The sequence below is a fragment of the Indicator indicator genome, chromosome 4 (assembly GCF_027791375.1).
Source record: "Indicator indicator isolate 239-I01 chromosome 4, UM_Iind_1.1, whole genome shotgun sequence".
NCBI classification, from domain to species: Eukaryota; Metazoa; Chordata; class Aves; order Piciformes; family Indicatoridae; genus Indicator; species Indicator indicator.
In genome coordinates, this window is record NC_072013.1 from 2,997,653 (window position 1) to 3,024,691 (window position 27,039).

A 27,039-nucleotide genomic window follows, 5' to 3' on the forward strand; every position below is an offset into this window, starting at 1 on the left:
AAAGCATGCATATAATTGGTTAATGGGTGAATGCTTTCCTTGAAGTAGATTGCTAGAAGATAATTTTTTGTCAAACGAGGGTCTGCTAGCAAATAAAAGTTCTCTTTGCCCCTGAGGCCTACAGACCTTGGGTACGATTCACCTGGTATTTGATCCTGCTCAGTTCTTGGTAGACGTTAGGTCATGTTGGTTGTTATATGTTGTCTCCAGTTCTTGGAGGCCTCTCTGGAGAAGTATCCTATACAGGGAATTATGAATAGTAAGTTGATCCTTGATGCATTTTGTTTGCAGTTTAAACAGATCATAAATGTAATACCCAGGAAACAAGGTGGACAGAAAAAGCGTACGTTTGGACTATGGACAAACAGTTGGAAGCAGTCAGGTTATCATGCCTGAAGGAGTTATTTCTTACTTGAGCTGTGAATGATGATCATAGTCTTAAAAAAACCTGGGGACTTGAGGAAATCTGTCAGAAATCAATGTATTGCCGTGGGCAAATTATGACTGGGAATATCATGAGGTTCTTTGCCATGCCTCTGCATCAAGTAAAAAGGATATTCCCAAGACTAAGGATGTGTGCTTTGTTATGGTTTTAGTTTGTTAATTTTTCTAGGGGGACAAAGAGCACCTTTTGTTAAAAATAATTCGAATTATGTACAGTTGGTGCTTCTACAATGCCACCTGCTGAAAATAACAAAGGACGGAAAGGAAAAAAGCAGTTTTATGAGGATTGTTCCTGGCTTATATATTATGTGTCAAGATAGAAACTGTATGTAATAGATGGGATTCTCTGATATAGAGTTTTTTGGGAGCTAGAAGGATGATGCTTTGAATGACATTGCTGTATTCTTCCGTTTTGAAGTTGTTGCATACTTCTGACTATGAGAGTTTCTATGTTATACATAAAGTTGTATTAATGTGAAAGTTTTGATAGTTATAAATGAGGGTTTACATATGTTCTAGATACTATCTATTTTGTCATTGCACATATCACAGAATGTTAAGATTTGGAAGGGACGTCTAGAGATCGAGTCCAATCCCATGCCAAAGCAGGCTGCACAGGAATGCATCCAGGCAGGTTTTGAAAGCCTCCACAGAAGGAGACTTCACAGCCTCTCTGGGCAGCCTGTTCCAGTGCTCCGTCACCCTCACCATAAAGAAGTGTCTCTTTACGCTGAGGTGGAACCTCCTGTGTTCTGTCTGGTACCTGTTGTTCCTTGTCCTATCACTGGGCACCACTGAAAACAGACTATCACCTTCATCTTGACTTTCACCCCTCAGATATTTATAGACATTGATAAGATCTCCTCTCAGCCTTCTCAAGACTAAAAAGCCCCAGGTCTCTCAGTCTGTCTTCATAGGAGAGATGAGTTCAAGTCCTGCAATCATCTTTGTAGCTCTGTGTTGGACGCTCCCCAGCAGGTCCCTGTGTCTTGAATTAGGGATCCCAAAACCTGGATGCAGTATTCCAGATATGGTCTCACCAGGGCAGAGTAGAGGGGGAGGAAAACTTCCCTAAACCTGCTGCTCTCTGTTACTTATGCACTCATGCTCATCATAGTACAATATTTAGCTTGCCAGGAGTCTACATCACTTTCCGCATTATCTCTGATAGCCACTCCAAGAGTATAAGCTTACATCTTTTCTTACTGCATTGGAAGAAAAAAGAAGGCTCTGATTATACAGTCTTCACCTTCCTTTTTTTTTTCATGAAAGCTATTACATGGCAGAAAAAGAATGCGTTCTTGAAAAGAATATACTATGCAGGATAATTGCAATATTCAACTGTGTGGATGTTCTCTAGGAAAATATTTGCAAGCCATTCTCATTTGGTTTGGAATTAGTGGTGTGCTAATATAAATTTAATAATTAAATGCAAATATAAAGAGATTGATAATATAAAAATTATCCATGGTAAATTTCCTAATACATGCTAGCATTCAGAAAATTATGTGTTGAGATTGTAAAAGTTTATTCAATTTGGAGAATCAGGCTGCTAGGTCATGCACCTTATTTAATACATAAGCCGTTTTAAAAATACTATTTATTATGCCATTGGAATCATCCTGCTAATTCACCTTTTAAGACCTTTTTTTCCAAAGTAGTCCTTTTTAACTGAAGAAATTGATATCTGAATTGCTCTTAAATACCACCACAAATTTGTTTGGATTTTGTTGCAGAATCTTTAAATAAATATTAGTGTTTGTAACAGTCACTGCAATTTTTTCAAGGAACAATCATCTGAAAATAAATATTTCTGACTTTTTCATGCAATATTTTTACCATGTTTGTTCTAACATGCTGAAATATTCAGTCTGTGTCTCAGACTTGCTTCCAAGAAAGAATAAAGACCTTAGTACTTAATACACTGCCATTTCTAAGAAAAAGTTTTAGTGAAATTCAGTAAGCTTTTTCTTAGGCAATGCTGTAGTTGGAATCTCCAACTACCATGCATTATCATGGCCACTGAGCAAACATTTCTAAACAGACATGCAGCTTTCCAGAACCTCATATTATCCTATTTTTGCTGTTAAGGAACTAAAACAAAGGTGAAATAAATCCATATGAAACCCGAGAAATTTATCTGAGTATTTTGATTCTAGCTCATAGGGGTAAGGTCATCCTCCATTTTGTTTAAAAATAAATAAATAAAATATTAAAATTTATATATATATATTTTTTAATCTGTCTCTTTGAAAGAGTCCTGTATCTGCAAGTGATGAGAAGTGCTTTTTTTCCCCTTCTCTCCATACATTCTGTTAATTATTTATCATGGTTTATGTACAGGGAGTTTCAAACCACTGTGTATGCAGTTCCAACATCAGCTAGTTTACTGGCATCCACTGCTGACAAAATGTTAGCAGGTTTTTTTTTAAACAGTTGTATTTTGATTCTGTATTAGATTTCCATGAAAGTTGTTTATGTGTGCATTCCTATTTTCCCTTCAGATATTTCCATGCACATACTTTCCTGAACAGTCTTGCTTGGTTCTTTGTATCTCGTCAAAACCAATTTAGTGTTTTCCAGATGCTTTTTTGGTTCTTTATTTGTTCCAGCCTCACTTCACCTGCTTATTTTTACTGAAGTATATTGTCTCAATTTCTGCCTGTGGTTTAGAATTTTAATCAAGGGTGCAACTACCGTAAGCAAGTGGTAAAAAGTAATATAATTTACATGTGAATGAACTTCAAGCATTTCACTCGGGTGAACTCTGTCTTTCTTCAAAAGATAAGAATGAAAGTTCTTCAATAATCCAAGAGACACTGGTTTCACACAAATAGGTAAATACACAATATGTAAATAGTGTGTTTATATAAATGTGTACCTCTGCTCAGTTAGTAAACATAACCATTATTTTTAAAAAAGAAAAATTGATACAGTTATAACTCCAGAATAGTCTTTGTAACTGATTTCCACTTAGTCTTAGACAAAAGAAAAATATTTCTATAGTCTTACAAATGGCAGAAACTGTTTCTGACTCCCAAATTCTTCGGTTGGTCTCAGAAATTTTTGTTGGACCATTTACTTCCAAACTCATGAAGTCAGTTCAGATTTGTCTGGTTTTAGATATTGCAGGAATAAATCCAGATTATTACAATAAGTTTTGCATGTTAGGGAAGGATACAACAGGAAAAAGTATAAGAATTCTTAGCCTGATCTGCCTGTACTTTCAAAAATGTAGTATTTGACCAAGGCAAGAGTTTCTGTAATGTCTCAGTGGTGAGGAACTTTAAATGGGGGCTCGCATAAACACCTGAACGCCTCTTCTCTCAGATTACTTAAAAGTATCATAGTACTTAATTTTACTAGCTTTATGTTTCTGTTAAAGATACTTTGAAATGGAAACAATGTTAAAATGAATACAGTAAATTTGTACGTTCTGGGTTCTCTGTATTTTGTGCCGGATTAAAGCTGAAACACGTTTATTTTATCTGCAGTTTATGTTTGTCTGACATTAGACATTGACTAACATCATCTTGTTATTAATAAGGCATTCTTCAGAGCTATTTCTGGATACTGGAATAATTATATGGAATTTACTTTTTAGTTTTCTAAGGAAATGCCTAAAAGAAAACTAAACCAGATGCTAACGTGAAATGAACTCCCAAAACATGCTAGATGATCAAAAAAAGAAAACAAACTGTGGGACACGTAAGAGTAAATGCAATAGTTTTGAAAATCTAATGATAAAAATTGAAGAAAAAATATCATAGAGCATTTTTCCCATCAAATTATTTCTTAGCTTGTTTCTGGAGAGTTTCTTTGGAACGAATTTCTAAGTGAGATAGTGTGTTAAGTGGGTCAGAGGCCCAGTTAAGTATAGGGGTTCTTATTCAGAGAGATTGTATACAAAATGCCATACATATGAACAGCAAAATACCAAAATCAATCATTTTCATCATTGTTCAACTTATGTTACCTTTATATTCCTTATTTTCTAATGGCATCTTATACTTTATTTTTAGGAACGTATTATGGCCTTGGAAGTGGTAAGTTTCTGAAATTAATTTCCAAGCCAATCACAATTACATTGCTGATAATTTTCCAAATTATTAAAAATAATATTTTTATGTATTTGAAAAATAATATTAAATTCTAAGGTTTTTTAATTGTCATTTTAATTTTAAGAGAAGATGTGGTAATTTTACACTTCACCTTTCTGTGTAGGTTTTTTAGTACAGTATTTGTGCAGCAGTTGTATGAAATGTAATGTAATGTTGCAGCTTTTTCTGTACAGTTGAATGCTCATTCCATCCCTGGGAAAAGAAATGCTGTAGATTTGAACCACACAAAGGATATTATTTTTTTCTGCTCATGATGCTTCTAGTGGTCTAGGTCCATGTGGTAGAGCTGGTCATTTCAGTGACTGTGTATGCTTTTTACACATTTATGCTAGGAGGTGCAGTTAGAATCAGTTCATCTGCCTGCATCCACACTCCAACTAAAAGCATGAAGGAATACCATTTTAATGATCAACTAACATAATTTGTAAGATAGTAAGTTGGAAGGACAAAAGCATTCATGCGTGTACATGCCATGAATGCAGCAGGATTATCCAAAAGTCCCAAATTTATAAATCTGTTAGGTGGAATAGCTGTGATGGGTCTTGGCTTGCCCTAGCATCTCTGAACCATGCTTCTTTCCAGTCAGACACCACACAATAGTATGTGTCAGACTCGTACTTTCTTTTCACCGGGCATGCAAAACATTTCATGTGAAGAAACAATATCACAACTGCAAATATAATCTTTTTTTAATTTGCTTGTGCACATTATTATTGCATCCTTTTTAATTGTCTTCTTTTTTTTTCTGGAGCCTTTTGCTCTTTGTGCTTTTAATCTCCTCTACTTCAAGAAGGAAGATTTGTAAATTATTGTTCAAATAGAAGAAGCAGAGGATTATAATAATCAGTAAAATACAAATTTCTTTCTTAACGCAAGTTGGGAGGTAACACCTGAATACAAATTTGTGATGCTAAATCCTAAAGTTTGAAATTGGTTTCTACTTTTGTTATTGCTGACATTAGAAGATGTGTAATGTTAAGACCTGAAACTGCAGGCAAGAAAAGTATGGTTTCACTAAGGCTGTCAAATGCTCCCAAGGTACTCATTTTACTTTAGCTTCTGCTGTGATGCCAAGCAAATAACATAAACTAAATTTTTCACAGACTGTTAATTACTTTGTATTCCTCATTTTATGGGTATCTGACTTTGAGAGTTTTGAGGTCTGCGTTTTAGAAATGCAAAGTTTTAGTAACAGCTAAATTCCGTGGAGCTCTAGCTACATACATTGCTTAGTATACTCAAATTCATATAGCAGATAGCTGATAGTGAATATTTTAAGAAGTGGTTTTGACCTTTTTATCTCTGTTTGGGTTCTGAGGCTCATTGCTGATCTTAAAAAAAATAATAGACACAGAGTAATTCTTTCATAATCTGAATGTGTCAGGATGAGCTATGCTAGAAAAGGCCTTGAGCAAAGGAATGAATAAGGTTTGCTGTTTAAGAGATCATTAAGAATCTTTATAGAGTGTATGTCTATATAGCTATATGTCTACATAGCATTTACAATGAGTACATAATTGTTATGGTACTCATGTATTTGTATGATTTTCATATTGTTTGTTACTTGAGTGCTCAGAGTGTGACATTTAAAAAGTACAACCAATTACATATTTTGTGATTTGATTCAGGTTATAGGGAATGGAAATGGAATAGAGATACAAGGTATTAAATTCAAATTCAAACAGAATCCTTGGAGAAAGAAATTAAGTTGTGTACAAAAAGCGTAGGAAGGCATCAACTTTCCAGAGCTTTTTTCAAACTCTGAGGTCGTGGGATGCCCAGATTAGAAATCTCATCTGCGTTTTCTGCCACAGAATCCCCATTCTGCCTAATACTGGGAAGAAATCGCTCTGCACAGGAATAGGTGAAGTTTAATGTTGAGCTGAGACAAACAGGTGTGAAGCCTTTTGCACCCACTTCTTAAAATGTTTCTACCTTTTAAGCAACAGCCATGTACATCTAACTGTAAATGCGTTTTTAAAATCTTTAGATTAAAATTTTAACCTAAACAAACTGTTTTACACAATGACTTGAAAACTGTGTATGTGTATATACTTTGAGAGATATATTTGGTAGCCCATTCTCCCATTCTTGAGGGTCTGCTCATTTCTGCCTCCTGCACTTTTCAGTAAAACTGTTGTAGTAGCCATGTGATGAACTAGGCGATTTAGGCAAAAGGGAAAAAAGAAAAGAGAAGGGAAAGAAATGTGACAGGAACTTTGCAGATTCTTTTCAGAGCTCTAGGTGAATAAACCTTCCAAGTCTAGCTTGATTAAACTCAGTAATTTTTTGTGAGTTGCAGCAAACAGATGACGCACTGTCCCTTGCATCAGCACTGAGCCCTGTCAGACTCTTCTCTCAGCAGTCTGTTTGAGCTGGAAACTCCATCTCATACACACAACTCATCCTATCTGCTGTACCAAACAGCTTCTTAGATCTTTTTCCTTAGCCAACTCACTAGGTCCCCAAGGAAAGTGCTGTACTACCATCATCCATCAGCACATGACACTTAGATCTTGTCACCCCTGTGAGGAACCTGAGAACAAATAGTACCCATCCCAAAATCTTTTGGATTTTTTGTCTCTTTTTCTTCAATCAGATCAGTTCTACAGTATGATTCAGTAAATAAGTATACTACTTCTTGCTGCAGCAGAGTGCACAGGACAGGAGCAGAAGTTGGAAGTTAAGGAGGGACAGAAATACTTGAATAGACTCACTGGTGAATACAAAAGAAGCTGAAATAACCTTTCTCCTCATGAGAAGTGCTAGGGGAGTAACAAGTACAGACACACTGAGATTTTGAGTATCTAGGTGTTACGTGCTTTGTCTGGCTTGTTTTATTGTTTGGTTGGTTGTTTTTTTTTTTTTGTTTAATACTGTTTAATAAAGTGAATATAATTATGACATAGCTATTAACAAGTAATTTTCCTGATTAGTAATCAATTAATGTAGTCTGATGTTTTTCCAGAATGAATGTAATTTATCTCTAACTAAGGTGATTTAGTTTATTCTTGTGTGTAGATTGCTTCATGCATGCAGCATTTGGCTCTACATTATTTATAGATGAATGTATACAGTTTTCTTGGGTAAAGTCTGTATTGCATTCTCTGATGTAGCTGTGTTGGGAATCTAATTTTCTCATAAAGAGGTCAAGGTATATTTTGTAGGTGCACGCTGCTATTATGCTCTGCTTATGACTTTAGTGGGTTTCTGTAAACTACATCATGTTCTTTGTGAGCATATGTGGCAAGGCAGATTCCTCTGCCTTTGTAGTACTAATCTAAGAGATGTAGTTTGAAATCAAGTCCTGAAACTATTCCAGTGAATGTATGCATTTTGTATGCTTTGGTCAATAAGACAGCATACTGCTTTTAACAGAGAACCTAATCAGACTTTTCTGGACACGATTCAACTTTTTCCTTAGGTTAACTCTGGTAATGCTGTTAGTATTTTGCAAAATTGTTATTTAATATGGATTTCTTTTTCAGTATGAACATTTATGCATTTTGTTGTACCTCATATTTTATGTTCATGAAGGTAAGGTTTTGAATACCAGTAAAACAAATTTCTGTCTACACATGCTTGACAATGTAGAAGCTATTGGATTCTTCTACTGTAGTAGCAGGCTCAAATTTGCATCAGTTTTCTGATTTATCACCCATTATAAAAGAAAAATTGGAAGAGTGACAATGCCCAATGCTTTACATGGGGAGATCATGTGACTGCCAGGTACTATCCATATTAGGGTGCACTGTGGGTCTCCCAATGTGCAAATCTCAATGAGCAAATCTTGCTATTAGCTCTTGTGACTATTTTATGCTTGTTTATGAGTGTTTAGTAAATCTTGAATCTGAGGGTTAATACTTTCTTCTCCCCTTCTCTAGTGTCTTGCCAAAACTACCATTACATCAAAGTCCTTCTAATCCTCTCAGGATACAGCCATTCTTTGATCTTATAAAAATGACCGGGAGAGGAGCAGCAGTCTGAGATCCTCTGTCCTGCCTGCCTCGCCCTTTCCTTTCCATTCACTGACAAGCCAGTGTGTCCCTTCCCTTTGCTAGGGGTGGAGAACTTTCCCAAGGTTCCCATAGTCCTTCCTCTGTGCACTCCCACCAAGCAACTTACGCTGCCTGATGGTGCTTGCCAGACACCTGTTTCTTTTCTCCTGAGGCTCACCTTCCTCTTCCCTTCTTTCTTGATGTCATTTTTCCCCCCCTACATATCTATTGCTCTTTCTGAATATCCTGCTACTTCTCCATCTTCTGCCCCCTACTACTTGGTGCTGTACTTCTTCTAGTGTTATGGTATTACAGCTACCTCTGTTTTTTTGCCATTTTGTTGATATTTTTGTGCTGTGATTTTTTTTAATCAATTGCTTTTCTCTCCAATTCATGCTTCTTTCTCACTTTCTGTCTAAATCTGAGAGTTAGAGTGGGAACCAAAATGCTGAAATAAATTGATTTATATGATTCTGCAGAGGTTTTCCAATTTATGGATTTTGTTTAAGGCTATGTACTTGCACAAAGGTCAGAAATGAAACATAGATAGATAGATGTATTTCTAATGTCACCACTCTAATCCCCCTTCCCTGAAAACCTGATATATAGCATTATTTTAAAGTTACTCTCTATTAAAATTGTTCTTCCCTATTTTGTGAAAAATAATTACTAAATTAATGTAAGAAATAGAATAAGATATTGTTCTAAAAATAAATATTCTTGCATTGAGACTTTAAATGCTATAGTTGCAGGTAAGTATAATCAAGAATGTCTTATTGTATCTTTGTTAAAGAATATTTCAAATATTGGACGAAGAATTTCTTGCTAAATTGATTGTAAGAGGCAAGTTACAAAATGTAAGTAACTCTAGAAACTTTATTGAACTACTTTGTTTGGCAATCAATATTTACTCATTGACAACTAATCATGGTGCATAGCTAACAACTTGATCTCATAACTTCATTGTTTCTCCAGTGCTGGTATTGATAATATACATTACAGAATCACAAGACAGCTGATTTTAGAAGGGACCTCTGGAGGTCATCAGGTCTGATCCCCTTACTCAGGAAGAGTCACGTAGAGCTGGTTGCCTTGGACGGTTTTTGAATATTTCCAAAGTTGGAGATTTTCCACAACCTCCCTGGGCAACCTGTGGCAGTGCTTGGAACCTCAGACAGAATGTCCTGTGCTTCAGCTTGTGCATTGCCTCTTGTCACTGTGCACTGCTGAAACGAGTCCAGCTTCCTCTTCTTTGTGCTCTCGCTTCGGATATTTATACATCTTGATGAGATCTCCCTGAATCTTCTCTTCTCCAGGCTAAACAATCCCATCTTTTTCAGCCTTTTCTCATGTTAATTGACCTTTGCTGTTCCTCTGGTATGGGGAACCCAGAGCTGGACCTAGCAATTCAGATATGTCTCACCAGGGCTGACAAGAGGAGGAGGATCACCTCCTTTGACCTGCTGGCAACACTCCCCCTAATGCAAGCCTTACATTCTCTAAGTAGAAAGATACTGCAAAGACATGTTCCACGTTGCAATTATTGAACATTTTTGCCAGCTTTTAATAAAGCAAAATCCTCTCCATTTTCCACTGAGAAAGTAAAAATCTCAGGATAAATCTTTTCTACAAAAGACTGTAATTCTTTAGATAAGTTATTTCTCTTAGTTTAACTAGGAGTTGAAATATACAGTTGAATTATTTTGACTTTAAAAAAAAAAACAAACAAACCAACCACCATGGTATTATATGTATGTAAATACAATTTTAAAGAGAGACCCTATGTATTCTGTCCACAGAATTCTCTTTAGAAATGTTGGCCATTCCTCTGTGGAATGTGTATCTATGAGTTCCATCACAGAGTATAGGATGCTTATAGTTTGATAAGTAAAGCATAGATATATGAAATATACTTGGGGAGAGGGGTGTTTTATATATCATAAAACAAGTTAAAATTTTATTTGACAGTGAACTGCTGGCTAAAATGTTTCAAATGGGCTGCTAGGTCCTTCATTTTAGATTTAAATGTTTTAAGTTTGATCAACCTTACAAACATAGACATCAGTTACATCTAGTCATTAAAATAGAAAAATCTATTCCTAATTTATTTTCCTACTCTGAAACTGACTTGCTGTGAATCCTTAGTTAAATAACTTCCCTTTGTTTCACTTTTTCTCAAATGTAAAACTGAATGATATTTCTTCTTTCCCATAAAGGCTGTGCTAACTGAATTTTTGTAATGTTTTCTGGAAGGCTTGATGAAATACTGATAGCATAGAAAACATTAACACAAATTGCATGTAAAGATTTTTAGCTTACAAAACTCCGGAAAATTGAGGATAGCTTCTGTAAATGTATGACAAGGAAGTTTTTAAGAATGTGTGCCCACTAACATTGCTTTATATTACACACTCTGCCTCTTGTATTTCTTTTCATTTCCAATAATTTTGTCTGGATGTCTTTGATCAAGGTTTTAGTGAAGAAAAAGGAAAAGATTCTCAAAAACTAGTCCTGTGGACCCCCAATGGTATTCAGAGCACTAACTGATAATTCACGGAGAGCTTGCCAAAAGACCACACTGCCTCCTCCACATTTCCAGCTGCTAGTATGCATCAAACAATTAAAAATTCATTAAATACTTTCCTAATATTTTTCCATGTAAACAATTCCTGTAGTTACCACAGAGATGTTATAGGCAAACAGGAAAGGAAGCATCCATGTGGTTTGCCCTGTGCAAAAACATCTTGAGTCTAAATTAAAAGTTCGGTTAGTTTGACTTTTGCAATGCATTATTAACAAAGTTTTTGCTGTTTGTTGGGGTTTTTTTTTCTTTTTAGCATAAGTTCAGTTTTTGCTTTTAAAAAAATCTGCTAGTTAAAATGGTGATGAAACAATGTAGTCTAGGAAAAAAAAATAAAGCCAATTATACTTGCACATTGTGTAAATACAGAGTCATAAAATGGCTTGGGTTGGAAGTGATCTCAGGGATCATCTAATCTAACCTTCCTGCCACGAGCAGGGAAACTTCCAACTAAACTCAGCTGCTCATGGTCTCATCCAGCCTGGACTTAACACCCTTTGGGAGGAGGCATCCACAGCCTCCCTGGGTAACCTGTTCCAGAGTGTCATGACCCTCATACTGAAGAACTTCCTAAGATCCAGTCTAAGCCTACTCTCTCTCAGCTTGAAAGCATTCTCCTTTATCTTTATTGCTAGACATGCTTGTGAAAAGCCCCTTTCTAGCCTTCCTATAGGACCTCTTCAGGTGTGGAAGGCAGCTATAAAGTCCCCCTGGAGTGAGTCTTCTTTAGGATGAACAACCCCAGCACCCTCAGCCTATCCTCACAGCGGAGGTGTTCCAGCCTTTGGATCATCTTTGTGCACTTCTCTGGACTCACTCCAACATCTCTTTGTCCTTCTTATGATGGGGACACCAGAAATGGACACAGTTGATAATTATATGTGTTGCCTATCTTGGTGTGCTGAAATAATGAAAGCAATGGTATACATGCAATGTAAAATACAAAATATCTTTTTTTAATTTTCTCTTAAAGTTCCCTCTATACATATGATGTACTATATCACAGAACATCCTAGCTATCACAGAATTTGCCTCCCAAGTGAAAGTCACCAGAGAACCTCATGCCTTTTAAGTAGAACCATACTCTGTAAAAGAAGAGTGTATGTTGTATCAGTCTAGCACTGGAGATAGAAGCTGACAATGAATGGGTTTACTGATGTTAACAGGGAAAGCAAAGAATACCTTTATACATGCTGTCTGCATTCTCTTCTTGCTATTTAAGTATTCAACATGGTAAGGCCATTTAAAAATAAGTCATTGTAGGTCACCTTTAACATTACATCTTTCATCTGAATTGTAACCGCCTGCTGACATGCATTGCAGCCAGTTAAAATTACACTCCCTTTTAATCTTTTTATGGATGTTCTTTTGGGGATTAGCTAACTGCTATTTAAGTCAGCTCTAATTTTCAGAAATATCTGTGCAATACAAATAGCCATTTGGTTTTACCTACCTCAGAAAAGAAAGGAGCAATGTACTTGAAAGTCAGTCAAGTTTGGTTTCTGGTTTATATGTTTTTAATATATCAACAATAAAAGCAAACTGTAGGCACACTGTATACAAACCTACTTTGATTTACATGCATTTAGCATTGCAGCCTTGAGACTAGAAATAAAGTGTGAATCTGATTTTGATTTAGATCTGTCCCTTGAGACAGTGTGAAACTATCACAAAGAACACATCAGTATAGGAGGATTAACTGTTCACATGCAGTTTAAACATCAAATGTTTGTATGAAGTCGCGGAAAGCAAGTAATTTGTTTTATCATTCTCAGTGAAAACACAGAACACACCTTTTCAAAGTATAATCTTCATAATAATCTTCATTTTAAATGCAGAAAAACTTATAACATTCACTCAATGGAAGAGACTGCTGTTAAGTAGAATGCTGCTTCCAATCAGGACAATTGGTGTTTCTTCCTCTTATCGGTACCATCGGTGTACTGTATCAGTACCTTCTGTTCCCTGTTAAACAATGGGTAGACAGATGTGATTACTGTCTTTAGGATTATTTGTATGCATTATGGCATACAGCTTTCCCAGATTTCTGGGAAAAAAAGTTAACAGTACTTAATTACCCTCTATGTCAGGTGCTTCTAACATCCTTTTTTTTTGCATTTTATCTGTGCAGCTAAATCCATCTCTTCTAATAGAATAGAGTGTAGTCATTAATGATACAAGTGTGGCATTTGATCTACACTGAGGATGTTGCTGTACATTTCATTAAATTACCAGGCTGATTCTGTGAGCCAGCTAAGAGCTCTTTCATCACCTTTCCCTTCCATTCTTCAACATATTCTTCTGTTGCCACCACCATTATTGAATTTCTTCTAGCAAACTTGGCTTTTTTCTTTTTCTATTTGCACATCACTACTGTTCTTTTCATTGGTTTTATGAAAAAGGTATGCATTTCTGACCCTGAAAATGTTACTGTGTGAGATACCCTGTTCAATTCACTAAACTCCTCAAAAGACTGAGAATTTTAAAACATAAAAGGAACTGTTCTGGTTAAGACCAAAAAATACTTAGGGAAGAGTATATGAACAGGACTAATGTATATTTTATTTACCATACATTCATTCTGATTCCAGCAATTCAAAGCTTGGAAGACTTCTAGACATCGATGTAGTTTTTACAAATGTGGGACCCTTCCATGGTCTTTCTCATTCATGAACTTTTCTGGCTTTCTACTTAAACCCATACAGAATTTTCTATTTTTATGTGACTTCTGATATTATGCAAATTGGTTAATTCTTCCCTCAAGCATCTGTCTTCCTGGAGGAAGACTCCTGTTTTTTCCCCATTTCTGTTCTGAAATAGAGGGCCACAGCTGTACTCAGTAGTCAAGATGCAAGCACATTGTGGATTCATAATTTTCTCTGACTTTTTTTCCTTTCCTGATTATATCTAGTGTTTATTTGGCTTTTCTGATTGATATTGAGTACTGAATTAGCAAATTCTTGGAAATTTGTATTGTTTCCCCATGATCTTCTTCCTGAGCAGTAGTGGTTATCTTAGAGCCCATCATTTTGTGTATGCAGTTACGTTTAAAATTTTAAGAATTTTAAAAAATTTAGGAATTTAAAAAAGAAGTCCAAGTAGCCAGTATTATCCTGGGTGAGACTGAGAAACCATGGACTGAGTATGTGTAATAACCTCAAAGGTGATCTGCTTTCAAGGTTATGTTAGTTGATGAAGTCTAGCAGACTCACGACTATTTTTTTTTTTCTCCACAAAACCCATGTGAAACAGAGGGAATATATTTAGGAGATACTTGGGGAGAACAGATGATGAGCATCTTCCTTAAGTCCATTTACAGAGAGTGGGGTCTTGTCATTGAATTTAGAGAAAGAATTAAAAAATTGGATGGCTTGAGGCATGGGCTTACATTTAGGGCCTGAGTTCCTTTTATGCTGAGAACAGATCACAGGTGGCCTTTATTAAAATAGGGAAAAAGGCAAAAATTTATGTGGTTGAAAAAAAAAAACAACCTGCTGTAAATTGAATATACTTCCTAACATACTGAGGAACCACTGCATCAAATGTTTCCTGTGTCCCTAGAAACTTTGTTTCAACTTTGTGTGACATCTCAAATGTCTATTTTTCTGCAGTTTATAAGTAAAATATGTTAGGAAAATGTGTTAGGTAATATGTACTGTAAAATTAAAATATTTATGGTTTAATTTGGTGTTGGACTGTCAGAGATAAATGTGTTTGACAGTTTTGATTTATCAGCAATTCCAGATTTATTAGCAAAATGAAATAAATCAAGGACTGATTTTAGCAGCACTTAAAACAAGTGATTTAGTAAAACAGTGTTTGAGGATGACAAGAATCACAGTTAAGTTACTACCAGGTATCTCCAACACAGGAGATACATGTGTATATGCATAAACGGAAAACATACAGACACAATGGCAAGTGAAATATGGAGACACCCACAGGCATAAAAGTGAATACGTAAAGTCAAATACTTAAATAGGCAGAGAGGTGGATAAAAGAGGCTACCCTGTAACCAAAATTTCCTCCTTTGAGTTTAGAGTGATTATTCACAGTACTTCAGCATTTCTCAGTAGGCAGGAGTTGAGTCTCAGGGAGATGGTCTTCCTCAGGTCTTGTGTTGACTTCACCATCAGACAGCCCTGAGAGATGTCCCAAGTCAGGGGAGGTGCTGGATGCAGCCCACTGTGATCCAGGAGAGCTCCAAGAGGCTCATTTTGGATTGCTGTTTGTAAGGTCTGAGATAATTGACTTGTGAGTACTTTTCAATTTCAACCTAGCTCAAGTATTTGCAGTATTCTGCTTTGTGCAGTGGTCTGTCCACTGCATGAGGTAATTGTCCTTGCTGTCTCCAGAGAACATGGGAGGCAGGAGCCAGGTACCTTATTGGGGGGGTTGCCTTAATGCCTTGGTACACTGCTTTTTACAATTGTGTGTCCCAGGGTGCAGAGTTGCAGTCCATGAGTAGGGGAGGGAATCAATAGTATCACATGGACCATGAAGAGAGATTGAGGGGTGTTACAATTTTGGGGTTACTTCCCATGAGGAAGGATTTTATTTCTTAAAGGGTGTTTTTAGTTTTTGAAGTAAAAACATTTATGGGCATGTGTCCAAGAGATTTGTGTGATACTAGGATGATTGCTAAAATCAGCAGTCAGTATTTCGTTTCACATATAGTTAGGTTTGGATTGCTTAAGATCTGTTCTCTCTCATAGATTTCCTAACCTGCAGACCAGTACCAGGGGCTGCTCTGGGTAGATGCAGCAAACATTGCATCTCATCATAAATTAATGGAATGGAAAATCAGTACTTTGATGAACATAAGGCCATCGTAAATGAAGCATGAAATATGAATGAGTACTGCTTCACTGTGGTAAAAATGAAATGGTTGATTCTTACAAAGAGGGAAACATTAGAGATTGATGTATGCCTCTAGGCAGTTTTACTTTCAGGTGGGGAGGTATAATAGCATTTGAAAATAAAAGGTATTTTATAGCTATAAAAAACATTTCTACAATGTAATCTGTGAAAAACGCTTTAAACACACTGTATAGGCCTCTTGCCTGATTACGTCCTGAATATATGAAGAAGAATCCATTTTACACATTCATTATTAATATATAGCTGCAAGTTCTGTAATTATTTTATGGTAAAGAACCAGATATGTTACAGGAAAAGTAATTTTTTTTTTCTCCTTACAAAACCTTCTTAGGTGAATTTTGCAAGTGAGGAACACTCGATGCAGATCAAGTTACATGTTAAAATACAAGGCTTCTTATGAATATAATACAATAAATTTTAGTTTTGGTCCAAACATGGCTAGCTGAGTGTGAATCTAACTTTCTTTCTCACATAGCAGATGAGAAAGAAGAAAGCACTGTTTTCTTGTTGAAATAACCTTTATTCATTCAGACTGAGTTTTGCAAAAGTGATGGCCCCACTTTATTCACTGGAAGTCAGCACAATTGTGCACCTTTCTGCCCTTCCAGACTTTTTCCAGCGTTAAGGACTCTTTTGTACTGTGTGTTCTCAGGACTGACCATTTCAGGAAGTGACTTACCTGTCTTTCAGATATAACTTCATATATTTAGTCTTGTATAATTCCTGTACGTTTTGTAAAAATCTAACGCAATTGATGTGTTAGTATAAAAAGAAAGGAAAAATACTCATTTTGGTCTGGGCTCATGCCTGAATTATCTCCACCTTATTTTCCCTGCCTTTATTTTCTTTCTAAATGACTAAATGATCTTTGTTCTACTGTTTCATCTTTGACAGTTCTTCTTCTGCTTCTTGAAATTTGTCATTCCTTGCTGGTCAATCCTTTTATCCCATTTTATAGGCTTCTTATTCTTCCTGTTGTTCTAGAAACGACACATCAAATCCTCCCACAAGTTTCTTTCCCCTTACCTGGAAGGGCAGCCTTTGAGAAGCTCCAGAGGTGTCTGGCTTGTGGGGCATGACTACTGTTTACACATGTTCAAGCAACTTCACCTGTGCACAAAAACTCAAAACATGATACTGATTTTCTTGAGTTCTTTGCATTTTGCTATAAACTAGATTTTTTGTGTCTCAGGCGTAGATATGGCATCTTGTGTCCAGCCCAAATTCTCCCTGGAGTGGTAATTCATCTTTCAGCAGTACATTCCATATGTCTACACCAAGCATATGATATTTGATTGTTCTATATTTAACTAAGTGCTAACTGCATGTATTTGTAATTGAAAAAAAAAAGTTATACTTTTCTGCTCAAGAAACTGGTGACTATTCATGGGGATTCAAATCTCCTTGATACAATAGTTAGTTTACCTTCCATAAGGAAACTGTTGTGTCCTGTTTATTTGGTTCTTTTTCCTTAACAGGCTGTTTACTCTTCACCTGTTTAATTTACAGGAACATATGTATCTATAAACCTATTTCCAGATATGTATTAGGCTTTTAATGTTTGAGATGGCTGACAGAGCTGCTTACGTTTTTATGTTTATCTTGTGTTCTCTTCTTTAGAGTACTCGAATAGCTTTAGACCATCTGGAGTCTGTTCCTGAGAAACTGAACCTGTTAGAAGATTTGAAAGATTTTGGAGTGAGAAAGATTTTTATGCTCCTTCAGTAGTTCTGAAATACTTTGGTTGATTAATGTTCTCTTCATATGTATGTATGGATAGATTGGTTAATAAGATGTTTAAAATTATATGCGTACTTATTATATAGACAAAAACATATAGAAATACACTTTCATGTTTGTACAGATTTTTTTTGAGGTGACAAGTTTAGTCTTAATTACTATATTACTTATTATAGCACTTAATTACTATATTACTTATTATAGCACTGCTTAGGTGCTATAGAGTATGCAAAAATGTTGGTAACTGGGTATCATTGGTCAAGTCCTAATTACTGTTTCAGATTTGTATTGAGTATTTAGTTCAGCTATTACCTGTTAAAAAGCAAACACTTTGTAATGAAATAAATTATGCCAATTATTTCAATATTTAAAGTAATGAGTGAATGTAGGTAAGCTTTAAGCTTTTGGTATGTTTGTTTTGTCTCAATGCCAACAACTGTCGCTTATTTTCCCACTATCACAATCAGATCGAAGTGTTTATTTGGAAAGAGTTGGACATACTGACCTGACACCACAGTGGTGAAGTGTTGTCAAGAATGATAAGCCTTAAATTAGATCTTCAGTGGCTAAACCATTGCATTATTATTTTTTTCCACACATGAAGTTGATGGTTTACTAAAAAAGGATTTGGAAACTCATTGCACAATATGAATTTTAAATCATATTAAATCACAGGTCAACGAACGCAGAGTGATTAGCATTTTATTTGCTATATAGAATATATGAGGTAGTCATAAACATTGCAAAACATACTTGTTTGGAACATTGTTTACTCCAAGTGTTATTGCATGAGGGTGTGTGTTAATAATTGCTGTCATCATCCACAGAGTTAGGAACACAAATGCTGATTGAAATGTTTGGATTTTTAAAATAAAAATATGGTTGAGATAACATCATTTTAATTTCAGATTCCAGGGAACCTCAGATAGAGTTTGCCATCTGTTTCTGACGTTTTGCTCTGCTAAAGGAAAAATTCTTCTCTCAGCTAGGCAAAGCAGACGCTTGAATGCGGGTTTCTCCTCGCTCTTGCACTCTCTTGATTAACTTTGCTGTGAAATGATAGAATCATTTTGGTTGGAAAAGACCTCTAAGATCATCATATCCAACCGCTGACACACTGCCACTTCTGGTTTGCTGTGGTGATCACTTGGCCAGCATTCATTCATGAGATGGATTCTTTGGTATAATTTGAGCGCACTGTCCTGCTCCCTCATGCTCGGTTTTTTAAAACCTATTTTCTTAATATGAGTCTCTACAAACAGCAGACTGCTGCTTCTGTGATTCAAGAGAACTAATAAGCTTTATGCATTAGCTGTAAGAATGATGTCAGTTTGGAGTTTTATTAATTCTTGTGTTTTAAAATAATACATTTTTGTATGATACCATGTTTTACTCTCAAGTGGTATGCATGAATGAAGTATTTCAAAGCTATTCATTGCTTTTCACTGCTAGCAAGTTTTTCTCTCGATGTTCTGAGAGGAAGAGTGAAGGAAAGAGAAAGTAAATCTTTGATAATGCCTCAGAAGTTGTCTGGTAGCTGTATTCATTCAAGTCAATCATTAGTTCTGTGAGAAGCTTTATGTTTTCTTATTTGAAAATACTGTTTAGTACGTATCCTTGGAACACCTACTTTCTTCAAGCTCTTTGTTGTAATTAATTTTTTACAATTACAGAATTTCTTTGTTAGAAGATATGATATTACTGAATTTTGGAAAGAGTTACAAGAAGTCATTCACTGGTTAAGATTGAGGCTGTTCACATTTTAAACTATTCTCATTTTAACAATATTTTTCATTAGAGGACATTACGCTTTTGTAAGGCTCCTGCATTTCAACTACTGAAAGGCAGTAATTAATTGATTCTTGCTGTATTGAAAATCCTTGGTAGTAGCTCTGTTTAAAATAGCCAACCAACATTTATTAATTACTTTTAACATTACAATGTGATTTAGGTCTTTCAATATATTTCTAGGAGTCCCGCTGCCAAAGGGAGATGATTGAGGAGAGGTATACAAAGTATAAAGAAATAGTGAGCTCTCTGCAGAAACAGCTGGAAGATTCAAAACAAAGAGTCCAACAATTCAGGGTATGTGCATGTACTTCACTTTTGTCTCCCAATTACTTTCAATCAGCAGTGTAAACTTATTTGATGTATATTAACTCTTAGTACAAACACAGACTAAAATCTTGTGAATGTTTTTGGTTTATGTAGCTGCCATGGTTGATGTAGAATCTGGTGACAGAAGTGTTGTCTTCATTGTAGACTTACATGAGTACTTTTGAAAAATCTTTGAATTTTCACAGAAAAGTGTGTCTTACTATTTTGAAGTGTTTACCTTCTTTCTCAAATTGCTGTCTGCAGGAGTTTTTTGATCTGTGTGTACAATTTCCCCTTGTCCTTTCATGCAAAAAAATATATAAACCTGTTTCCTCCATTAAAAGGATGATTAATTTGTAGAATGTATATAGTGATTTTTCATTAGCTGATACATGTATTCATTACAAAAGGTACTGTATGATGTCTATTTCACATGTAAACAAAATCCAAGAAAAGGGAATGGAAATGATTTGCTAAAGGTCACTCAGTGGGCTATTAGCAGGGCTAAGAATAATTTCCTAACTCCCTGCACTATAAATCCAGTGCACTTGCTTAGAAACAAGTTCACCTTTCCAACTGTTCATACTCTTTTTTTTTTTTTTTTTTTCCCCTTCATATTAGCTCATTCATTGTCGTATCACTTCTCAATGCATGTCATTGTGACAGTAGCTTACTTGGGCAGAACTGAAATTCTCATGGACATGGTTGAAATAAGTGATCAGAACTGAAGAACTATGCTAGTGTTTCTGCTGCTTTATCACACAAATCAAGATTCTTTGGCAGCCAGTCTTGCCAGTGTCTATAAGCAGTTAAGCTCAAAATCTAGGATCATATACCATGGATCAAAAAACTTTAAGCTGTTTCTGTTCCCCAGCTCTTCCATAGCAGTCTTCCCTCTGTAAAATGAGCACATACTTGTGAGTAGGTCTTTATAAAGAGTGGAAAAGGTAAAATAAATGAAAAGTATTTTCTCTTAATTGTTGTAAGAAGGTGGTATTAAGCTATTTGAAAAAGCCATCTTGCTCTTTTATAAGAAAGAGCTGAAAGAAAGAAACAGGGCAGGTTCACTGCAAGTCTGTTACTAATGATGATCTTCAGTTTCTTGAAATTCTCTTGCCTCCACACAAGAGTTACTAATTCAGTAAGCACTGAAATTTGGGAAACATTGGGAAGTCTAGGTGGAATGCAATCAGCTGACAGTAGAATATAATATTGGACTAAGCTGACTGAGCTTACAGAGCTCGCATGATTTGAACACTGTATTCAGAATCCAGTGTAAAGCTGATTCCAACACATTTCCTCTTTCTTTAGACAACAGGGAGCATTTAATGGCTTCCATTTAGTCAGACCTAATTGGGTTTTTCCGTGACATACAGTACTTTCCGCTGCCATGGCTGTTACAAAGAGAACAGAATGTTCAAGAACATGTAACAGAGGGTACTAATCTGATTTCAGTGATCAGGCTAGCTTAGTCTAAAAAAACCCCTTTTTAATGCTTACCTTTCTTACCCTCCCTTGGAACTAACTCAAATGTGGTTAGTTTTTTTTGTTTGGTTGGTTGGTTTTGTTATTTTACTGTATGTCATTCAGGAATCTCTAAAATTGATTCATGGAAAAATGTAAGCTTGAGGACATCAAAGTTCATTCTTTCTGACACTTTTGATTCATGCTCCATACACAACATAGGGCTTCTGCTATGCAAACTAGGCAGAAATTTGGTACATTTTAAGAGAATACTTATCTTTCAAAAAGGGAATTGTAAAGTCTTTGCATTGTCTATATTAGATAACATTTTACTTGTGGAGTTAATATTTCTCCTCTGTTATGATCTTTCTAGCCTTTCTCCTAATATACTTCTTTCAGCTTATTTGCCAACATTAATCTCGGACAGGCATTATCTAATGCCCTGTCCTCCTTTCATTTTAAGGAGCAAAAATGAAACAAAAGTTGCATGTTCCCCTAAAAGCAGTTATTGTTCTTCTCTTCTTATGATTTTGTTGTTCCAAATCAATTTTCCCACTTCTCTGTGCTCTTGTTAGATGACTGTAAAGTACCAGTTGTTCAGAAACCCAGGAAAATCATAATTGCTCTTTGTATGTGTTAAAATGTAAGATTTCCAGTAATAAAGGAGGCGGTTTCTCTGCCACAAACAACTGACCATCTAGTCAGACACGGTATATAGATGTAATTGTAAATGAGGCACATAAAACCAGGCACGTTCTGTAAGTTAGGATTTCTGCACAGAGAAAGCCAATTTGCATTGCAGATGCCGGTAGAAGCACTTTGCTTATTTAAGATTTGTTTTCTAAAATAGGATTTTTGGAAACAGAATGAAAAGACAAAAACTTTTTTTATTCTTTGAAAGTTCTTATTGTGTTATGTATGCTTTACTTTAGGTATTAAGTCTCTCATTAGCACATAAGGGGATTAATAGCTATAATTCCAATTTGTCTTAATAGGAGTAAATCTCTTTTCAGTAGTGGGACAAAAGCTCATTGTATCTCTGAATTAGTGCTGACTTTTGTTTTGTTTCTTTTTTAGTTTTCAAATCTTGGTATCAGCATGAATGATAAATTGTAAAATGCTTTAACAAAATTCCCTGAGGCTGTTGATGATAAGAATTCAGTAGCAAAATTGAGTGGTTTATGAACTGATGCATTTGTGCATTGTTATATCTTCTTGTACCAACAAACTCAGTAATTTGAATACCAAGTCAAGCTCTTAATCTTATTTTGAAAGGTATTGCAACAGGGGACTACTTGCTGCAGTGCTAATGGCCTTTTGAAATAGATTTTTTTTTTTTTAGCTTATAGACTAAATGACTTCACTCACTTAAAAAGCTATGCTGTATGGATCTAGCCATAAATAGTAACAATGTACTTCAGATTTTATTTAGTGGTTTGGCAGAAAAATGGAAAAGCGACTTTAGGTATTTTGCTATGAGAAATCAATGAAATTACAGTTTCCTCAGTGGCAAAGAAAACAGATTTAATTTTTATTACTACTTACTTGTGGAACTTTTGTGAGTTAATATGGGATATTCATTGATGAGGAGTTTATTGTTCATTGACTTCACTGCTCTGCTTTCTCCTAAAATGTGGGTGTGATATCAGCAAGAAAGAGCATTTTTGCAAGACAAAACCTTGCAGTGCTCCCAATGCTTTTCTCAAGGCACAGCATTTTTTTCAGATGTGAAATGGATGTGAAATTCATAAGCAAATTAATTTGATCCTAACTGCAATACTGAGATTTCAAATCAGTGTTTTCCAGCATATGTGAAATCTTAGCATATACCCATATAGATGTGTGCTGCTGTATGGTTTTTGTTGAAGTTTACAGCTGCTTGATATTTACAAATAAAACTTACTTTCATTTGCCTGTTATAGGATGTGAAAATGGATACTGAAATTTCTGGTATGGAAGTGACTACTCCCTATTCTAGTTGGCGAACTCAAAACAGCTTTTTGTCCAGCTCACTGCTCTCAGATTCTGGTGGTAAGTATTGTTTTACAGAATAAAGCTACAGTTTCAGTCTTTCAAAGCTGGTTAACTTGAGAGAGTAATACACTCAATTTTTCAACAAGAAAACGCTAGAGCCATCTTAAGAGCCATCCTGTGTTTTAGCTCTGTACACCGAATAGATGCCTTTGTCTAGGAAAGACTTCATTGCATCCCACTGATAGCTGTGAAATTTTTTTCACTGGGATATACAGTATAGTCTCTTAATCAATCAACCCTACACCAATAGAAAGGGCTGCACTTAGATTCTGAGTCTCTGCACAACGAATCATACTTGTGTAAACTTTGTAGCTTTTCAGGGGTCAGAGAAATATTCTCAGCCAAGGATTCTTGACAAGATTTTTCACTTGAACCAGTTATTCTGGTGCTTTTGTAGCAGTTTAACAGTGAAAATTGAATTCACTAATTCTGCTTATACTTCAATAGTGATTTTTTTTTTTTAATAATTCTTCCTTATATCCTAGTGCATATGCAACTTCTGGTCATGAAAGGTCACAAGACCTCTGATACAGCTAGTTTTACTCTCAGTAAAACAAAGGATATATTAAATCTTTAATACAAGTACACCTTTGCGTGGGTGGCTAAAAAAAGGTTTTAAGGATTGTGGGGTTTTAGTATATCAGCACATGGATATCTGAATATTTCTCTTCAGAAGGATATCACCTTCCATTTCTTTTCAATATAGCCAGTTTATGTATTGGGAACCTATTCAGTAAGTCACATTCTGTGTAATGGAAAGCCCTATTTCAGGCTTCATTGCACTTTCAAACCTTTGCGTCTTAGAATGAGTGCTGCAATAGTACATTACTGCTCACCAGTAAGTCCTGAGCTAATCTGATGAGGTTAAAGATAATTGGTTTCTTTTCCTTTCAGAGTCCACGGGTTGTGCTTAATATCTTTTTGCAGCACACATTGAATAACAATAGTGGGAACAAACCATAAGAGTAAATGCCTCCACCTCGTCTGTACTTCAGGAACAGTTTCCCCTGACTCAGAGTTGCTTTACTATTTTCCCTAACCTCATCTCTGTCAAAGTCTTGCAAGTCAAAGTACAGCTCAGCCTGATTGGGGTATAGAAAAGAAACAGTCAGTATGCCTGGACTTTGCAGGCGTATTGGACTAGATGACCTCGGGCAGTCCCTTCTAGTCTGAACAACTCTGTGATTCCAGTTCCTGAAATTTAAAGATGCAGCATGAATGTTCCTAAAATATTACAATATCTTCACTTAACCTGAATGGATCTTGCTAGGTTGTTTTAAAACAATGTTGAGCACTTGCCAGAGAAATAAGGTGCGCGTGATGTGAGCATCAGTTTGATGAGCCTATTCTGGGTATTTACTCTCTGCTTCAGCTGGGATTTATGAACAGTAAGCATCCTGGAGTTAAATAAGTGTTGAATGAAAAACAGTAGTGATAACAGTGTTAATTGTGATGAAATATTTGCAAAGTCTTCAGCATTTGAGGAAGCTTCTTTCAGAACCTTGTTCAGGAATTACTTTTTTCTTTCTTGCTTAAGTCTTCTAGGAAGGTGTTCTCCACATCATAAATTAAGCTGATTTTCATACTTAATATTTTCCAAATCCCAAAATCGTGCTGTGAGTGGTTTTAGTTTTATTCTTTTGCCCACATGGTAAAGAAGTATTTTTATTTTTTTTTTCTTTAAGCAAAAAAGTAACAGTGGAAGTGTTTCACTTTTTCCTGTTAGTTTTTAAGGGAAAACAGCCTGTGTTCTATAAAAATCCATTAGTGAGGTTTTATGAAGCTAAACCAGAGACACAGATATAAAATATTTTTCTGCCCTTGATTTTATTTGATTCTGATAGAATGAAGGTGGTGTTCTTAATTACTGATTTTGCTGATTCCACTGCAGTGGTATTAACATAAAGGACCTTTTCATGTAATTATCAGTGCAATTTTTGCACCCAGACCTCCTGCAGCTTTTAATACATCTACCTATAAATGTCATCACCTATTTTCTGTGATTCATTTGTCTCCTCGCTTTTTTCAGAAACAGAAATACAGACTTCTTTTTATTTAATGTTTGGAGCAGTTTGCAAGCCTTTGTGATTTAAAATTTCCTCATTTCACCTTTCTTAAGTTCATGAAATCTTAGAGATTATAAAGTCAATAAATAGTACTAGTAGCTCCTTTCCTAGTGTGGGTCTCTTATGAGTTGTAGAGAGCATTAGGTAGGAGAGCAGACATGTTTGATATAATTTAATTTATCTGTGAGGGGGATCATTTGGTTTAAGTTTAAAACTGATTGAAGAAAGAGGTACAGGAAGTATGAAAAAATAAATTAGGGAAGCAATCTGTTTCTATATATATGTTTAGCAAAAAATTACCAGTGTAGTTGGCAGCTAAAAGGAAAAGTAATTAACATTAACATTCTCCTTTATCTCTATTCCTCATGTTTCTGGTGTAATTTCCACAACTGTAACAGCTTTTCCATTACAAACTATTTTAAAGATGCTCTGGGAACGAGCTTTTATTTTCCATAACCATTGCTCTGGGAATGAGCTTTTAAGTCTATAACCATTGCTCTGGGAATAAGCTTTTATTTCTATAACCATTTTCTTAGAAAAGAAATATCTGAACTAAGAAAATAATTTTTACAAGAAAGCATTCATTAGACATAGTTTGATGCCTGTGTTATTACCAGACCAAAACTGTTGGTCTAAAAAGTCACTACTACCTGTTAAACAAATTGTTTTTCATGATCACAACATTTTTCTTAAATTTTTATGACAAAGGTCCCTAGAGTTCCACATGCTTTGCATTGGCTTTCTGAGTTGGGTCCTGACTTTCTCTTTGTAAATTTCATGACTTCAGTATTTTAACCTGGATAGAGCTTTCAGGCTTTCTGTTGCTGTTTGGAATTTATGTTCCAGGGCATCATAAGCTGTGACTTTATGGAGAAGGAAATAGCCACCAGTTTTCCCAGTTTCTGTAGCTGGGATCACAGTCTTTTCTGACCCTTTGGCTCTGGTGAGACACAACAGTCTTGTGTCAGTGTGATATATAGTGGGAATGATATCATGGTTCAGTAAAACCAGTTGTCCTGAATGTTGGTCTTATTGTCATAATACTTCTGCAATGTGTATTGCTGTTTTAGTTAATCTCTCTGTATATACTTCTCTGTAAGTTCTTAAAATTTGTGTTGACATTTATAAATATGTAACTTAATTAAAAATCAAGACATTATAACCTCATGATACTGCAAGACAGCATTATATGTGTACCCTGCTGTGAGGGTATATACACAGCATGTCATCCTATGAATCACAGAATCATCAAAAGGTTTGTGTTGGAAGGGATCTCAAAGGGGCCTGCTGCAGTGTGCAGGGACATCCTCCATTAAATCAGGTTGCCCAGAGCCCTATTGAGCCTCACCTTGAATGCCTCCAAGGATGGGGCTTCACTTACCTCCCTGGACAACCTGTTCCAGTGTTCCACTATCCTAATGATCAAGAACTTCCTTCTAATGTCCAACCTGAATCTACTCTTCTCTAATTTACAACCATAGCCCCTCATCCTATCATTGCAGGCCTTCGTAAAAGGTCTCTTTCCAGCCTTTTTGTAGGCTCCATTCAAGTACTGGAAGGCCATTATTAGGTGTTCCTGGAGTCTTCTTTTCTCCAGGCTAAAGAACCCCAGT

The 27,039-nt window shown here is 35.7% G+C and overlaps 1 protein-coding gene across 1 annotated transcript in view; it reads left to right on the forward strand.

The window, feature by feature from the left end:
• The window catches only part of CEP128 (centrosomal protein 128), a 101,790-nt gene that overhangs the window by 74,122 nt on the left and 629 nt on the right, over positions 1-27,039 (forward strand). The window contains exons 19-22 of the mRNA XM_054400582.1: positions 4,467-4,490; positions 17,646-17,723; positions 19,737-19,850; positions 23,249-23,357. Coding sequence (XP_054256557.1) covers positions 4,467-4,490; positions 17,646-17,723; positions 19,737-19,850; positions 23,249-23,357 — 325 coding nt within the window. The remainder of the gene's footprint in view (positions 1-4,466; positions 4,491-17,645; positions 17,724-19,736; positions 19,851-23,248; positions 23,358-27,039) is intronic.